The sequence below is a fragment of the Gymnoscopelus braueri genome (genome assembly GCF_963280865.1).
Source record: "Gymnoscopelus braueri genome assembly, chromosome: 6".
Classification (NCBI taxonomy): Eukaryota; Metazoa; Chordata; class Actinopteri; order Myctophiformes; family Myctophidae; genus Gymnoscopelus; species Gymnoscopelus braueri.
Window position 1 is genome coordinate 26,101,625 of NC_137607.1, and position 18,694 is coordinate 26,120,318.

The window sequence follows — 18,694 nt, forward strand, 5'->3', positions numbered from 1 at the left end:
TCAAGCTTTATTGTTTTATCCTTTTAACAGATGTGTACAAATACATGTTCAGGCATATTCATTTTTGTCAATAAAGATGTCAATAAAGACTATCTGTGTGTGTGTGTGTGTGTGTGTGTGTGTGTGTGTGTGTGTGTGTGTGTGTGTGTGTGTGCGTGCGTGCGTGCGTGCGTGCGCGCGCGCGCGCACGCGCGTGCGGGTGCGTGTGCGTGTGCGTGTGCGTGTGCGTGTGTGTGTGTGTGTGTGTGTGTCTGGCTGGCTGGCTGGCTGGCTGGCTGGCTGGCTGGCTAAAACTAGTTTGTGTACGCTCAGATATATTAGCTAAAACAAGGAGTTGCCTGACAACTACTTAGGTAATCACAGCCCTGGCAAATCTCCCTCCTGGCTATGGTTTATACCTATTATATATTATAGACTTAGGGCGGATTCAGACTATGGTCCCGAGTGCGCACCCCGGACCACTGGTTGGTGTGAACGTTGCGTATCGTTCCCCGGAACGGATCACCGTACCGTATATGCTTTATATCTTTTTATAATGACACATTATTTTAGCTGGGTTATACCTTCTCATAGTTCTACTTGAATGTTGACAAAAAATTATAATCCCGCTAGTATTTGAGTAGCGCGAGCCGTGAAAAAACATAAACAAAAAACACATGTGTAGCGTAACGCTGCCACTAGGATGAATATACCAAGGATTAGTCCGTGACGTCACTGCTAAAATACCAAGGGTGCGTCAGTGACGTCACTATCATATTGATAATAACAGAGACGACGTTACATTTTGAGGTTTCTAAGACCAACGCACACACTGCTTTGGTTGTGTATTGTTGTTCAGTTATTATTATAACTCAAGACAACGTCAGGAACACAGTCAAACTTTATTATTCACCCTAAACTCTGACAAGTGACTCTTCTTTTGTGAATGACATTCTCTATCTCCCAAAGCCCCATAGTCAACATGAGGCACATATTTACCATTACTGTTGAATGATCTGTTCTCGGGTACGGAAGAATATTGGCCAATGTGAATGCTGGCCAGCTGGGAGAGGCCAATCGTACTCGGGAACGGTTCGAATCAATCGGACCCAGTCTGAATCCACCCTTATTTTCCCATGAACACCTCAGGGGTAGTTCCTTTAGTTGTTGTATTAGTCAATGTACATTTTGCACATACAGAAAAGTTGTCCTCTGCATTTACCCATCCTAACCATTAGGTGGAGTAATATTACTATTTTGCCACTTACTCTTGTCTCTCTAGAGCAAGATGTCAGGTTGGTGGGAGGAACCGGTAAGTGTACTGGTGCATTGGAGATGAAACACAAGGGAGAGTGGAGACCAGTTACTGGTTTGAATGAATGGAGCCTGAAGCCATCAGCTGTAGTGTGTAGACAGCTGAACTGTGGCCCTGCAATTTCAGCAGAACTGAGTTATGGTCTAGCCACATCCAAACCTGTATGGAGGGTTAACTCTTTCTGTGTTGGTTCCGAGTCTTCTTTGAGGGAGTGTGCAAGAAAGGAGGATGATACTTCCTCTAGCAGAGTGGAGTTGATCTGTTCAGGTAACACAATGACTTCAACAATATCAATCATCTTACAGTCTTATTTCATCTATGTATCTATTTAACCTGTCTGTCCATCTAACCTGCTGTCTGTGCGATTCTGTCTCTGTTTTCAGCTCTGTAAACAAGATAACAGGAGGCCTCTTAAAGGACCATGATGTAAATAAGCTCTCGAGCTTCATTGTGTTTCATCCTTTTTGACAGATATATTCAAATACGTTTATGTACATGGAAATCAAGTAATTCTGTCTATTCTGTCTAAGTCAGTATAAGTTTATATATACTATGTATGCATAAGCGTTGGCATATATACTGCAGCGTTTTCACGAACTGAGCTGCCTGGAATCAACCCCGGTCTCCAGCTCGGCAGAGCGGCAGGCAAACCACTGCGCCAAAGAAGCTAGCTCCTTTTTCTCAATTTATTTCTGTATTTTCTCACCTAACTCTGCATTTCTCCAACCATATGTTAATGAGGGGATGTGCCTTGACAATTCAAATATTAGCAATTAAACCCAGAGTGATAAACCCAGACACACAGTACTGTGATGAGATTTCAATGTCAGGCCCTTTTCACAAAGACCGGAAGTGTTTAGTTGAAACTGTAAAATTGTATTAATATTCTGTTGCATGGTATATGATAAAATGATAATTGCACATACAGTTTATGAAATATAATAAAAATGAAGTAAATAAATATTAACGTTTTTAGCTGTAATGGCTTCCAATGTTTGCAATTGTGTATAATAAATGGCCAAAATGATAGAAATGTTTCAAAGGTGATCACCCAGAATAAGTATATATTTACACATCCCTGCATGGGAATAATTGGACCCACACAATGGAAAATGCCCCCCCACAGCATAACAGCCACCAGACCCCCTCACTGAAGGGGGTCAAGCATTTGTACCCAGGCCCAGAGTAATGCACATTGCTTTTTTGCAGTGAGGGGCATATGGTGCTGCTTACTATGGTGCTTACCTGTTATCTGTGGTGCTTACTGTGGTGCTTAACTTGATTTGAATTAAAAATCGCACTTTACAAATTTGGTAAATTCCTGCAATTTTGCTGTATTTTTTTAAAGCCACTGCTTAATCAAGCATTTTGGATTTCAACCATCACAAAAAAATGAGATCCTGGAGGGACTGATGAAAGTCATGCTATGCTGTGTCAGATGACACCTAGCCAATCGACTCACATTACTCTCTCACCACATTGATTGGCGGCCTATTTAAGAGGCTTCACGCTCACATCTACTCTATGCTGACATGTGTAATGTTACTGCTGACGCTACAGTATCTGCAAAACTTCCTCCTCCACCGCAGCATCCTTCTGGTTCTGCTCTATATGCACCCTGAATGGTTGGCTCAGTTAGACCCTGTGGGCAATTAGGCTATGCAATGCTCCCTGCTGTTTTTACCATGTGCTGGGTGTAGATCTTGTCCTCTGGCAGTTTTTCACTTTGTTCTCTGTATGTTTAAAAATAACTTTATTTTACCAAAAGTGACTGAGAATTGGATGATTAGAGGTAGAAGGCCTGTGTGATCTAGGTCAAGCAACAGTATCTTGTTGTAGCCTTTCTGTAGTTATTTACTCTCTTTGGAGGCACAGGTGCAAGTAGTTTCAAGGAGTTGGTGTGAATCATTGGTGTGGACCTTCAAACATTCAATGACCATAGAGGTTCAGGTTTGGCAGCATATTTTTTCCAAGTAGCCTACTGTGTGGTGGTGCAACACACACGAGAAACATTCTCATGTGTGTTGTACTACAGGTACAACTACTCACTTCATTTTCTCCTCCCTGCTGGATGATACTCTGCTGCAAGGTAATCAACATCATATATTCTTATAACTTTATGAATCTGAAGTTTGGTTTAAAAAAAGGGGGGGGGGGGGGAATAAAAGAAAAAGAAAGAAATTCTAAAAGCTTCAGCTTGTAACTTTAGATACATATAACTATTCATCCTTTAAGGGTAACTGCATTTCCATGGCATGGCTATAGAAATATTATACACTGTATACTATAAGCTACCATTAAATATACTCTTTCAGCCTGATACATAATCTGGTTTTCCTTGCTGTTTTTCCTGTGCTTTATTTCTTATTTGCATGAGTTATAATTAATTTGAAATAGAGAAATCTGCCTTTTGTACAAATGTGATTCAGCTTTCCACTCTTTCTGAGGAAAACTTATCAATACAGCATGGTGATGTTCTAGAAAACAAAACAAAAACTGTTGTACAACATGTACTGATATAAGTTTGCAACATTATGCCACATGTGATGACAAAGGCTGTAACATGTTACAGACATAAGTCTCTTAAGCCTCTTCCTGTTCATGTATTCAACCAAGATTAGGGTTTTATTTTCAACCATGCTTCACTGTGTTTTCCTGCTGGATTCTGTCATTAATCAATTTTGTTTACAGGTTGACTGTTTGCAAAATGGCAGAACATGCAGATCGCTGGAGCACCACTCTCTTTGACTGCTGTGGTGATGTGAAGACTTGTCAGTAATAATACTAATATCAATACCAGCACTTTATATTTATTAGCAGTAATTTTTTCAAATATTTTGGACACAGTCCTGTCAAACAGCTGTGTTGTTCAATGGAATGTTTTATTGGATTGGAATTCGCAATTGTGTCAAATTAAGATGTGTGTTTTCAGGTTGTAATGGATTTTGGTGCTGTCCGTGCCTTGCCTGCGACACCACAGGAAAATTCGGACAACCTCATTGTCTCCCCTTACTGGACATCTGCAGCCCTGCTGTAGTAGCCTTTGGGATTCCTCTGTGTGCGCCTCCTGTTACATTGGCTCTTCGGGTTGCCATTCGACAAAAATACGGAATCAAGGTCTGGTGCACTATATTCTATTGTGTAACCCTGCTGCTATTAGGGTAATAATAATAATTAATGAATAAATAACCATAAGAAACTGAGTTATGAGGCGTTATGTGAAAACAGAAATAGTTATACTTGCAACTTAATTAAGAACTAATAAAACTTCTCTTGTCCCTTTGGGTTATTATTTCTTATACATACAGTATGTATTTAATTGATTACATTCAACGACACAATAAATTATAGAATATTTAAGGGCTCAAACAAGCTAAAATAACCTGTGGTTCCCATAGGGTTCTTTCTGCAAAGACATCATGACTTCCTGCTTCTGCGTGTGTTGCTCTTGGTGTCAGATGGCCCGTGAACTGAAACAACGCAAGAAGAACCCCACTGTCATCCAGACGGCCCCAACTAGGACAAAGTAACAGTGGTGCTTTATAGCGTTGGTTCTCAAAGTGCCGCACTATGAGCTTGTAGATCTGCTATTTTTTGAAAAATCTCGAAAATGTGTGCAAATCTTCTTTTTTTTAAAGGCAAACATTTTGAACTCATATCTTTGCTTGGTCCCTGGCACAACATGTTTTCAGGTGGGGGTCCACGGCCAAACACATATCAATTTGGGGGTCCTTGGCACGAAAAAGTTTGAGAACCACTGCTTTATGTACAGTACCTGACTAGACTGTATGGGCTATGGGCTACGTGTGGGCCACATGGCTCAGGAACCCTTGGTTCGCAAGGCTTCCTTTACTTACCAACTTACCTGACTGGCAATATTACACCAGTATGACATGCTTGCTTTTTGTGGGTGATGGTGGTAGTGAGGGGGTATGCATTTATAAATGTAATTGAATAATTGAAACCCGCCCGGGAGATGGTTTACATTTAAAGTTTAGGAAATGCATTATAATTATAAGATCTCACTACAAGTGAGACAAGTTTTTTTGAGAAGGGCACAGTAGGGAGGGTTGATTTAAGCAGTCGCACCTGCCCTTTGTGTCAAATGAATGACTCCTGAGCTGGGTGTGACTACTAAACACCAGGATAAATCTACTGTTCTTTGTACCATGTTATTTCTGTGTGATTTTAACTACTCTAAATATAACTGATGCATGGAAGGCAGCGTCACAGAAATAAAGTGAATGGGGAAAATCCTGCTCTTGTCTATTCCCTCTGTGCTACAGTTACCAATACATCTTAATTTCAGCTATTCCATGGGTAGGGCTTTCTGAGACACTACAGTAACATTTCCAAATTGGAAGCTAAATCAAGGTCTTGAACATGCCTCAACACTAATTTATTAAATTAATGGGGTAAATACGGAGGGACTTAAATCCAGGTTTATTTAATTCTCCTTTCGTGTAATAGGCCCCGGGTTCTTTATAACACCAAAAATTAAGAGTAAACAGTTAAGTAAACAAGTTCAATGGTGGAGAGAATGTGGAGAAGTAAATGTAGACCATTCACATGTTTCCTGGAAATGTAATAAAATTGAGTTTTTTGGGAAAGTGCTACACAAACAACTCCAGGAGATATTGGGTTGTGAGGTACCTATGGAAAGTAAGGTTCTATATTTATGTAACTTAGAGGCAGGGAAGATACAGATGGAAGACAGGTATTTGGTGAAGATTTTATTGGCAGCAGGGAAGCTATCACGAGGAAATGGGGACAGATTGATATTCCAACACAATGGGAAGAGCTGATGGAGGAAATTTATGTTATGGAAAAAAATTACACATCGCCTTAGACTCCAGGAAACACAAATGGAAAATAAATGGACAAAACGGATAAACCACAAGAACTCTAACGGAGACTGAGGGTGTGGGAGAGACATCTGATATAAAAAATAAATAATAATAATAATTATGAAGTGTCATTGTAGCAGGAGGATACATATCTGAACAGTTTAGGTTTCAAAATGTTAGTTTTTTTGTTGTTTTTGTGTTTTTCTTATTGGGTAGTATGAAGTCGTGTTTTTTCTTTCTTTCTTTCTTTTTTTGTTTTGTTTTGTATGTATGTGTGTTTAAAAAAAATCTGGTTGGTGGGGTTTCGTGGTGCTTGTGTGATTGGCATTGATGTGTCCTTGTCACCAGGCCAACTTGTTATTGATACCGTAAGATTGATCAAAATAACTGACACGGATGTTTAATAATAATGAACCGTGTTCCACACAATATAAGACATTTCTGCAATATTCAGCAACAGATTGGTCATGAAAAGAGAGGTCATATTAGCAGAAAGCGCAATTCTACTGCTAAGGTCTACTAAGCAATAGGGCCTATTTCAACCACCTTATGAGCCACAACTCTATTGAAGATCCTCAGGGAGGACTACAAAGTCTACTTAAAAGAACTGCCTTTGACGCCCAGCCATCCATGAATTAGGTACGTATGGACAAAAGTGTAATCTTTGTGTTCACTAACCGTGTTATCTATGTCAGTGTTATCTTTAAAACCCTTCTGGAAACACATTTTCCAGTCAAGTATGTATATAAGCTCTTGCTAACCACTTTATTATATGTATCCATTATTTTGTCTCCATGTTACTAATTCATATCTTGGGCTTCATTGCTAATTTTACTTTTACAACTATTTTTCAACGTGCAATACAAATAAAGGTGTTGCCTATATTCATTAGAATCATCATTGTGACATTACTTAACATGCATGATGAATATATTTGCAGTTATACATTTTTACTTAGTTCCTTTGGAAAGGTCATTGACAACACAATGAGTAATCCCACGATGATACCAAAACAGGTCTTCCCTCTTGGCTTTTTTTGATGTCTGAGGAATGAAGTTACAACCTCTTTACGGTCTGTCCTGTTAAAAACTGTTTGCAGAATGGTGAGCCTTTCACCAGTACAATGAAGCTGGGCGTGCCCACCTTGACAAAACACCTGTCAGAGAAACAGAAAGGAGAAGTCATAACTTTGTTGAGTTTAGTTTTGACAGCAGGACATCTGACTTGTATTTACACATCTTACACATCTTTACACAAGTTCAGTCTGGGTTTCCACATGACCAAGGCCAGGGGATTGTCCCCAGCATACCATGTAAGATGACTAAATGACAACATGAAATACCTTTTGTGCTGCAGTGCTCTCAAAAGTGACACCTCAGGGTCAACTTGGTACAACGTCTGCTTCTCAAAGTCTTCAAAGAAAACCTAAGGAGTGGCAAGAAATAAAGCACTTAACTAGGAACCAAAGCCTACTGTTGTTTTTCAAGATAACTTTTGTAAAAATCTACCCGGAAATGACGTCATCTAAAACATTTTCGCCCCGTCCGCTACAATGTTATCAGATTTATAAAAATACATTTATCTCTGATTTCTTTTCCCAGACTGCGTTTTTAGTGAAAACACGCTATATTCAACTGACGATAACTACAGAATGGACGATCGCGGTTACAATGTTTTTTTCCCGGTGGAAAGAAGAGACTCGTATTTTGTTCCCAAATTCTGGATTAAGCCCAAAAGACCTGAACCGCTGGAACCTACCATCTATCTGTTATGCCATGTACAGTAGTTGACCAATTACAGTTTTTATATATATCTCAGTTGAAAGATACAAACCTCTAGGCTTTGCGGGACGTATTTCTGGTCTGTGTCCCAAGGTGGAAGTTCCTCTCCAAACATAACTGCCAGGTGATCATAGAAACTAATAGAAGAGCAGATTATTAGATTAGGTACTTTTGCCTTGATTTCCATAGATCATTGCAATTCAATTTGCCTGGAAAAAAAATCATCACTTCATCCATTGAGCTATTTTGTCAACTCCGCAGTTGCAGTTGCGATTATCTCAAATAATTGCGATTAAGCGATTATGTAATATTTGTGACAGGCCTACATACCAAGAGTTTTCACAGAAGGCTGAGACAAAGTCAGTCTGCTGGTGTTCTGGGTAGAGGAAAAGAACAGGCCAGCGCAGGACGCCCTGCTCATCCAGGGACACCTGTGACCCTGTGGCCTCCTGGGAGCTGAGGCCATCCAGAGTCAGCTTTGCCATGGCCCCTGTGGGGGCCCTGTCCTCATCCTCACCGTCTGAGTCATGCTTTCGCTGCTTGGCAGCCTGGAGGAGCAGCTTGATACCTCGCTTCTACATAAATCAAATAAAGAAAAGTCCCATAATGACACAAAAAAAGTGCTGTGCAAGATTTCATTTCAAGATACATTATATAAAACAGATCTGAGAAAGTACCGGGGTCAAAGTCTGACTCAGCAGCCCTATTATTCGGACTTCGGAGGGGGTTACTTTTCTCAGTGAGGTGTGTAATGCAAAATGTGCTGGCTCCTCTGTCATTTCAACCAGACAGTTTTACATTCCGAGCCAAGAGTGTGTTTGAGATACACACGGAATGGAAGATAACAAAATATGACATGTAATACTGGTTAAAAATGTTAATAAATTCCAACTCATCTGAGCCAACACGTTTCACTATCATTCTGTAAAATCAGAGCACCTCAGAGTTCGTTTGTATACAGTCAATGCCTCAATGGTCAAAACACAGTGGGTGACACCATGTCCGATCAAGGTGGATTCATATCACAGAGTATCATCATAAAGAATAAAATTACCTCAGTGTACTCACACTGAAGAAATTAATCCTGTTCCAATTGGGGCAAAACATTTAATAATAAAATCTCTTAACTCTCTCAGTGCCAAGCCCCGAGTTATCCCGAGTGTTAGGGTTATACCCTCAGTGCCAGAACGAGAAATCCCGAGTTAAAAAAAGTGTTTAGAACCCAAGATATCATTATCTGAAGATTTGCAGCTCCATCCACTATTTGTTTAACCTAAAACTGAAAAAGGCTGTATCTCGCTTCCTAAGCACTTTTTTTTTACTTTGAAAAAAAAAAAGAAAAAAGTTGGCACAGTTCGCAATATTTTTTTTATTTCATTGGCACTGAAAGAGTTAAAGGAGTAGTTCACCCCAAAAATTACTTATTTTCTATCGATAACACACACCATGAAGCCTGCATTCATGGATTTATTTTTGTCCCATTCCTACGTCAATAATTTGATGACCGGCGGAGGCAGTCATCATGGAGGTCGGTAGGAGATACAAATGACCTGCATTTGTGTCTCTTACCAAAGAGACCACCGCTCATCAAATTATTGACTTAAGAATGTGACAAACAAAAAAAATCTGTGAATTCAAGGCTTCAGGGGGTGTGTAATTGCGAACGCGGAAGGAGGCGCGGCGAAGCCGCGCCTCCGACCAAGTGGAGCTTACTATGTAACTCTGCCTGGGTTGTGTCTCTGTATCTCTGTGTGCATGTCTCTGTCTGTGTCTCTGTGTGCAGTGTGGCTCAAATCCTCAGCCCTGTGTGCAGCCAAGTAAATGTCCAATATAGACGTACCATACATCAAATGAAAGGTCTTTGAAAACTGAACACACCTGTCAAGGTTGCGTTTAAGCCCGCCCCTTCCCCCGGAAGCCACGCCCCGGAGAAGGCTCCTAAAAACTCCCCATTGAAACCCCATGTTAAATGAAAAGTGCCCGATTCGCTCCGAAACTTTTTCTACCCCCCCTAAGTGGGGGTCTACGAACAAATACTTCGGGCTCGGATTTTGGCTCCGCCCCCCGGAAGTGGGTGAAACAGGCACTTCAAACACTTTGTTGAATTGTTCAAAAACATTCAAAGTTTTTTTTTGGTGAATTTCTATTTTTCGAAGATGCTCCTTTTAACGCAGAATTTTTTTCTATTTTTTATATATTTTTTTATTGGTTATTTTTTTTTAGATGATTTATTTTCATTATTATTTTTTTTTTTTTGCGTTCGCTTCCCGCGTTCGCGCGTCTTACTTGTTGATAGAAAAGGAGGACTTTTTTGGGGTGAACCACTCCTTTAAATTAGCAAAGCAGACTCCACCGATCAACAGAAGAAAATTAAAAGGATATTTATAATATGACTTGAATTTATTTTATTAACATTGGTTAATAACAAAGGTTCTCACCTTTATAACACTCAGCAGAGCCTCTGAGTAAATCTGATCCTTCTTTCCCATCGCTTTGGCCTTCCTGGCATCTCTCTCTTTAGTTCTCTGGAAAACAAAGTTGGCTTAATTGATTTAAATACCTCATTAGATTTACAAGCTGGATTCTCCGTTGTGGTCTTTATAGTACCACCGAAAAGAAGCACATAACTTGTGATAAGCTGCGACCAGCTCTTCGTTTGCACTTGAACGTTTTGGACGTTTCGGCCGACTGGCTCATACTAGCAAGTACGCAGCAAAAAAAACAAAAAAACTAGTGACCATCTTGTGATGGGATCACATGACACCAATTAGAGATCTACAGTGTCACAACATGTCGCGATGTAACGCGTTATGAGCTATTTTTGTGCAACACCGTTTCCGTTGTACGGCAAACTATAAAATAGTCCTTTGTATTCGATTATAAGAAATCTATAAAAAAAACATGTCAATTGAATGATTATATTTAAATCAGTCGATACAGAGTGCCGTGTAATAAAAAACTAATCTAGTTACTAGTCTGTAACTCTCTGAGTTATGGCAGTCCTTGAAATGTAAAATTGTGAGAACCACTGATCTGGGATAAACACAAATAAAAAAATATACATAAAACAGTGGTGCAACATCAACTGAAGCATTCAAAATACAAAAGAATTGATTACTGTAAATGACATATGATCATGTGATAAATGATGGTGGTATGGGAGAATGGCACAGACTGGCATACGCACCGATACCAGCATTTTAGGCAGCATCGGCAGCTTTTCGGATACTGGTATCGGTATCGGAACAATTCTACTGTATGATATTTATTTTTATTTCGTTTTTTCAATAAAAACACTCAGTAGAACATATTCATATATCGTATTTCTCATATCTCTTATCACGGTCAAGTAGGTTAACAATCACAGAATATTCAGACTTTAGCATTAACTCTTTCACTGCCACACTTATTGTCTCCGCCAGGCCGAAAGGCATGGCGAGAGAGTATGTTTTCGCCCCTGTCCGTCCGTCCGTGTGTCCGTGTGTGTGTCCGTCCGTCCGTGTGTCCTGTCTGTCCGTTAGCACCAAATCTCCGGCACCGTTGGCCCGGTCGCTGCGAAACTGTGCACACACACACTCCCTGGATGCCAATTCAGAACCTCTGCCTCAAATTTTTCACATGGGCCTGTTATAGCGCCACCAGGAGGCCGATTTGTGCAAAACCCATTTTTTCCCATTACTCCTACAGTTTTTAACCAAACCTCATGCAAATCGGTACACAGTATCTCTATAGTCATGTGATCAACCCTGATCTGTCCGATTTCCCATATTTCATCCTCATTGGCTAAGGTTACCATCCAAAGTTTGCAGGATTGGTCCGTTTTGAACAAACTGCCTCAAATCATGAACGCAGCTTGCCATTTGCATAAAATTGCACACACACATTCCCACTAGGCCGAGGAAGAAATGGCACTTAAAACTTTTCGCATCAGCCTCATGGTGGCGCTATAACAGGCCGATTTGCATTTTTAACTATAACTGCACCGATCTGCGTGAAACTTTGCACGCCTACTCCCTAGAGGCCAAGGAAAAACATCTGCGCTGCATTTTTCACATCTGCTTTTTACAGCGCCACCAGGAGGCCGACTTATGTCAAATACATTTTTGGATATTAATCCTTCAGATTTTATCCAAACATCACACAAATCGGTACACAGTATCTCTATAGTCATGTGATCAAGACGCATCTGTCCGATATTTCATATTCCATCCTGATTGACTAAGGTTGACTTCCAAAGTTTGCAGGATTGGTCCGTTTTGAACAAAATGTATGAAATCATGAACGCGGCGTGCAATTTCCGTGAAAATTTGCACGCACATTCCCACTAGGCCGAGGAAGAAATGCCACCCTTTTCACATTGGCCTATTATAGCGCCACCAGGAGGCCACAATAACTTACCTGACCTGGCGGAGACCTGTGCTCCGAGGAGCACTTTTTCTAGTTTCAGACTGTGTCGTCCCAGTGCCAAGAAAAAAGTGCATTTTTCCTCCGTTTGTTTTTTAACATTGAAGTGAATGGAGCAGCAATTTTTTGGATAGCGTTATCTCCTAGTTCCTTTGAGATAAACAAAACAAAAAAAAGACCCAAAAAATCTAAAAAATCTAAAAATAAATAAATATATATATATATATATATATTTTCGTCATTTCCGTCCGTGGCCAACACTGGCCATGATAGCCATAGGACGGGAATTCCCGTTTTTGGCAGTTAAAGAGTTAATAATGAGAAGGTTATACACAGCAATAGGGAATATACATATCATTCATGCGGTTTGTTCATTTCTCACGAAAAACTATGTTACAAGATTCCAACAACTCTACTGTAAACCTATGAGGTGACAACAAAGCTGATTCTGATGCATTGTTGGCGGCAATACCTTCTGTTTGTCCGCTGCCGTCCTTATCTCCCGCAGAGTCTTGTCAGTGGGATGGGCCTCCAGTCCAGCGTCACACCACTGGATGGCTTCTGAAAAGCTCTGTAGCGCCATGGAACACTGGGCACCTGTGGAACCAGAATACCGTTAGCCTCATAGCATAATTGCCTAACTCACTTGTTGGGTCTAATTGATATTTTTGCCTAGCACTACTCTCCTAACACTGCTGCATCATTGTGCCTTGTTGCCTATGTCCTAAGCCAATCAGAATGCTTGTTACATTCCAAAAGGACTTAGGCAGAAATGAATTTTGAATGTAATAAGCATTCTGATAGGCTGAGAACATTGGCAATAAGGCAGGATGACTCAGCAGTGTTAGAAGAGTAGAGAATAAATTAAAAAAAAATGTCTCTCCTGAAAACCTTAAAAATATGAGTTAGGCAATTATGCTATGAGGCCAACGATATGCTCAATACCTATAGGAGCGCTTCACCCATTTTCAACCTCATCTTCATATAATTGGTCCTCACTAATGCTCATTATAACATTTCTGTCTACTGGGTATGTATGTGTCTCAGAGGGGGGCTGTTACGTGGAGTTTGTGGACAGTTCAGAAACCTGCCTACCAATGAAGCAGCCTTTCTCTTCCTGGAAAGTTAGCGTGCTGAAATAGAAAGCCATTGTTCTTCCTTCAATTAAAAATCTTGAAATTACCCAAACTGCACACCGATTATGTCACTGGTCAGTAACGGCCTTAGCTATGTTCCACCCGTTTAAATTGAAACGGGGCCCCACCCTCAGGGGGGCCCCCCGACTGACCGTCAGCCCTCCTCTGAGACACAGAGCAGAAATAGTATCATCTTATAAAGAGCATTAGTCAGAACCAATAAAGATAGGCAGAAAATGGGTGAATTGGTCCTTTAATAATGAGACGTTTTACAATTAATAACCAAGAACTACGTTTTCTTGTGATACAGGTAAGAATGGATAACGAGCACTTCCTGATTAAATATTCCACTCTGTGAGCCGAGCTGGCCTTATACTTTCACAAACCTCTGATTAACGCTTTGAGGTGGTCTGGTTTGATCTTCTTTGCAGAGGTTGCATCATTCAGCGCAGAGCGCATATTACCTGTAGGACAAAATATGAACAGCAAATAGGGATGTTATAGGGGTAAGATAGATCATCCCAAATAATACATAAATGTATTAATCGCTGAGGGCAGCTGTGGGGGGTTAGTGCTAGTTAGTGCTAGGGGCTGTCACGTGTCACATGTGTTTGGCCATGGAACATTGGAACATATGAAGCCTTTTAGGCTTCGAATCAAAAAGTGCACATGGCAGATATGACAAATAACTTAATTATACAAAGAAATGATTGACATATTAAATAAGAAATAGCAGAAATAGCAGATCTACAAGCTTACAACGCGTCACCAAGTGACGCGTTGTAAGCTTGTAGATCTGCTATTCTGCTATATCTGCTTTTTTTCATATATTTGAAAAGGTGTGAACATTTTTCAACATGGAAACGATTATGACGATTATGCAAAAACAATTGCGATTATCTCAAATAATTGCGATAAGACGATTATGTAATAATTGTGACAGGCCTAGTTTAGTGCCCACTATGACACATATTTGTCCCGTTCACATTTTTATATCTCTGATGTAGAGTGATGATGCACATGATGCCTTGCAGCTTCATACGAACGGGTGCAAGTAGGATAAATGCCCTACCTATACGAAAGTGTGCTGCAGCCCTGTTGGTGAGAAGGACGGTGTTGATGTCTTGGTCGGCGCACTTCTTCTTCAAACCTGCTGTGTAGGACACTATTGCCTTTTTGTAGTTCTTCTCTTTGAAATAATCATTCCCTTCATCTTTGAGACACACTGCATGCTCTGAGGAAATGTAAAGCAAATGAACGTTGGAACAAATAATACAGTTTCACATCAGGGGTCATCACCATGCTGGCTTGTGGACATTTTTGTTAAAATTATATTTTTGTCACAGACATACAAATGAGCGGATAATAATATTACCAGAAACAAATGGACCTGTAGGGTCCATTACTGGCATTCATGTAAAAACAAAATCTAACATTTGCCACGGACAAGGACAAGTCTTTGGACACATTTGTCCTTGTACGGACATATTGATAACCACTGTTTCACATGTAAAATGTAGGACTTATAGTAACTCACTTACAAAAGCCTTCAAATGTGTTTCCAGTATGTCCTTGCATGCAGCTACGTAGGTTCACAGTACAAATGTTAAAAGTTTAAATGCTTTGGGAGAGCCATAGTACCTTCTGGGGATTTATTATCATCATCATGGATAAGAGACTGAATACAAGCCAAGTCGGGGTGTGTTGTAGCGTCAATCTCTTCAGGGGCATTTTTCATGAACATGGGCACTTTATCAAACTCCTGGAAAATAAAAAGTGCAGTTAAAGCGCCTTTAACATTCAACTTGACAAGCAATAGGCGGCAGTATTATGTTGAGTTGTTGATTCAGTGGTGTAAAGTAAATTTACTCAAATACTGTGCTTATTTTTTTTCAATTTCCTAAGTGATCCTGGGCGCTACACCTGCCCTACACCAGCGCTACACCAGTCCCCTTCAGCCTAGGGAGGCCAGGGCCGAGCTCATGCTTCCTTCAATGCATGAGAGCCAACTGACCTTCTTGTCACCTGACAGGGGGGAGTTTCCCTGGTAGGACGTAGCGCGTGGAAGGAACACGTTATTCCAACCAGTTCCCTTCCCCTCCATCAGGCGCCCCGGCTGTCATGGGGGAGGCGGTATAGCGACCAGGATTACTACATGTTTTTGTGAGGGTATTAACTACCCTAGGAGACACGGGGAGAACATGCAAACTCCACACAGAGTAGGCCCTTTCACCAACCCCACCTAGGGTATGGGCGCTGATGACGCTGAGGAGAAGACACGCCCCCAGCGCCCACAGCGTCCCCGGCGGGAATCGAACCCAGGACCTTCTAGCTGTGAGGCGACAGCGCTACCGACTGCGCCACCGTGCCCCCTCAAATACTGTGCTTAAGTACAATTTTGAGGTACTTTAAGTTAACTGAAGCATTTCCAATTTTCAGTAATTTTACTTTCACTCCAGTACATCTCAGAGGCAATTTTGTTTCGATTAATTGAGTACAAAGGACCCCAATGGAAACAAGCCATAGTGCTTTCTTGGGTTTAAAATCCTCTTAACAGACCTTGTATTGAACTGTACCTCCCTGTGCTTGTCTTTGCAAACTGTTAATAAAGTATTCAATCAATTCAATCAAAATATTGTACTTTTAGTTACTAGTTACTTTGTAGATTTTTATCATTTTTACAAAAACATACATTACCCACTTCAGCCCCTACAGTATATATATACATTTCGGCCATCTTGTAGATCTGCTATTTTCAAAATATTTTTTATACATTTACTTTATTAATGAGACATATCTGCATAATGAGTACTTTCTACTTTTGGTACTTTAAGTACATTACGATTACTTTCACTCTAATCACTCATTTTGAATTCCAGACTTTTACTGTAGTACGTCTACATTAATACTTACATTACATACATATCCATATCATACAAATACATCAGTAGGCCTACTCACATGTTTCCCTTGAGTAAAAGTATCAACACTGCATTTGCAGTGTTGATACTTTTATTCAAATAAAACATGTGAGTACTTCTTCCACCACTGTTTAAAACGTTACCTCTTCCCAATTGCTCTCGCTGAAGGCATTCTCGTATTTTTCCTTCTTGAATCTCTCCATGAATCCATCCATGTCATCGTCACTGTCCTGCTGCTGTGATGCCATTTTAGACCAAATCTACCTTGTCTGTATGATCAAACTATTGTCTTTCAGTTCTGTCAGATAGCCTAAGACTGTGTGAAGCCGCTCAGCAACAATAATATACCACTGTAATGTAGCTTAATGTGTTAATCCTGTGATCTGTCTTGTTTACATCAGAGTCATGGTTCAACATCAGGGCTGAGTTAATATTGCATGTGAAATGAATCAGACTGTGCTGCGTGTAAATGCAGCCGTGTGGAAACCGAGTGCGGATACAATAGTTCCCCCTCAGCCTGGCTGCCTGGGATCTATCTAGCAGAACCATTTGGGATCTAGTCGCTTTGCAGGTGTTCTGAGTGATCCGGTCTGGATCTAGCAGTGGTGGAAGAAGTATTCAGATATTTTTACTTAAGTAAAAGTATCAATACAACATTGTTAAAGTACTCTGTTTCAGGTAATAAAAAATAATAAAAAAAATCAAAATTCACTTGAGTAAAAGTGCAAAAGTATTGGTATCAAAATGTACTTAAAGTACCAAAAGTAAAAGTACTCATCGTGCAGAACGTCCCATTTCACAAGTTTTCAAATGTATAAAATGTATACAAATATTTTCACAATGCGCATTGTGACGCTTTGCGACGCGTTCTGAGTTTGTATAGCTGCTATTTGCAAAAGATTTGCACATTTTTAAGTACTTTTTCCACCACTGCAAACTATCATATACAATTTTAGCTATACTGTCACACCCAGCCCAGGGACGCCAGGGTTAATCATAGAGGTATAATATAACGGGGTTATTATTAATGTGTTAATGATGATCAGGTGTGACAACAGCGACTACCCTCATCAGTGGTACAACTGGTAGTTTGTTGAACTACCAGTAGAGGGAGCCAAAGTCTGAAGCTGCAAGCCTGAAGCTCCAATGAGAAAACTGAGATTCACTAAATCCAGGACAACAGCCAAATTATCCAAAATGTTAAAAGAATACAGTTTCACAAAGTAATGAAGAATTATGAAAGCACTGGCACCTCATTTTACTAATTGGGCTATGGAATTAATCATCATCTTAAGCTTTAACTGTGATAATTTTTTCATTGAGAAAAGGAAGGAGGAGAAAAAAAAGGTTCTGTCAAAAGGTTAAAGCACTCTGATATCATTGCTACAGTAACAGGGGTCTCGCCATCTCTTTAGTCAACAGAAACTACATTTTCAGGTCAGGATATCAATTTTATCTAGTTAGGAGATCACTGCACAATGATCATCACTTATCAGCTTCAGTTAGTTTTGTCAACTAATTTTGTTTTGTTTGTTCTAAGAGCTGGAGAGGTGGGGAGACCCGTTACTTAACAGTAAGTTAAGTAACCCGTTATTTATCTTTTCTATCACAAGTAGAATGAAATGTTTTAAAAGTTAATTCTCTGAATACAATACAACCACCAGGCTTGTCAAAATAGCACAAACACCAGCTTTTCTACCAGCACTTTGACTTGATGTTATTTGTACAATTATTCTTTCCACTTTCGTACTGACAAGATGTTTTGTGATGTCTCTAGCTCTTTAGTTGATCATAGGGCTGGGCAGTATGAAATAACATTTCTATCACGTATATATCATAGTATATACATTTTTCTTAAAATTTCAATATAAATGCCACTGAAGAGGTGAAACACTGGGGGAGCGTGTCTATGTTCCCCAGGTTCTATGTTCCCCGCTTACCTAAACCTAAACCTAACCCTAATAGTACATGAGCCAGAGCCCCAAAATTGAGCAATGATTATCGAAAGAGTGGGCAAAACCATACCTATATTAAATTGTTTATAGGGTCAATATAAGTAAATAAATATGATAACCTTTACACAGGAGCAGCTTTTTCATATTTATCACACATTTTGTTATTTTCCCCATACGTATGACAGGTGAAAAAAATGACAACATTTAAAAAATAGTTATCATAATGAAACTTCCCCAGTTGATTACCTACATGAAGACAATGATTTATCTTATTACAAGTTTTCTGAAATTGTATATTTAAATATGCAAATTAGGCATTTAGTCCATGAGCCAGAGCCCCAAAATTGAGCCAGATA

The 18,694-nt window shown here is 39.9% G+C and overlaps 1 protein-coding gene and 1 long non-coding RNA gene across 2 annotated transcripts; one reads left to right on the forward strand and one right to left on the reverse strand.

The window, feature by feature from the left end:
* Positions 1-3,348: 3,348 nt before the first annotated feature.
* LOC308087201 lies at positions 3,349-4,364 on the forward strand. Its single transcript, XR_013933288.1, has 3 exons — positions 3,349-3,383; positions 3,986-4,069; positions 4,227-4,364. It is a non-coding gene; the product is annotated as an uncharacterized lncRNA (long non-coding RNA).
* A 1,650-nt stretch (positions 4,365-6,014) lies between these two features.
* On the reverse strand, positions 6,015-16,841 carry ttc4 (tetratricopeptide repeat domain 4). Its single transcript, XM_080430300.1, has 10 exons — positions 16,527-16,841; positions 15,104-15,224; positions 14,535-14,696; positions 13,849-13,926; positions 12,799-12,923; positions 10,361-10,447; positions 8,253-8,497; positions 7,975-8,059; positions 7,484-7,566; positions 6,015-7,297 (listed from the first exon to the last, which is right to left on the reverse strand). Exons 1-10 carry the CDS (start codon positions 16,629-16,631, stop codon positions 7,198-7,200), a joined length of 1,191 nt encoding a protein of 396 aa, XP_080286426.1. The 5' UTR covers positions 16,632-16,841; the 3' UTR covers positions 6,015-7,197.
* Between the last annotated feature and the right edge of the window lie 1,853 nt (positions 16,842-18,694).

Bases quoted from the DNA above. Each gene is read 5' to 3' on its own strand.
- ttc4 (XM_080430300.1), bottom strand. From the start codon at position 16,631: ATGGCATCACAGCAGCAGGACAGTGACGATGACATGGATGGATTCATG. The intron at 15,225-16,526 runs GTAACGTTTTAA...TTTATTTTCCAG, and splicing joins GCGAGAGCAATTGGGAAGAG to GAGTTTGATAAAGTGCCCAT. The intron at 7,298-7,483 runs GTATTTCATGTT...TTTCTCTGACAG, and splicing joins AGAGCACTGCAGCACAAAAG to GTGTTTTGTCAAGGTGGGCA.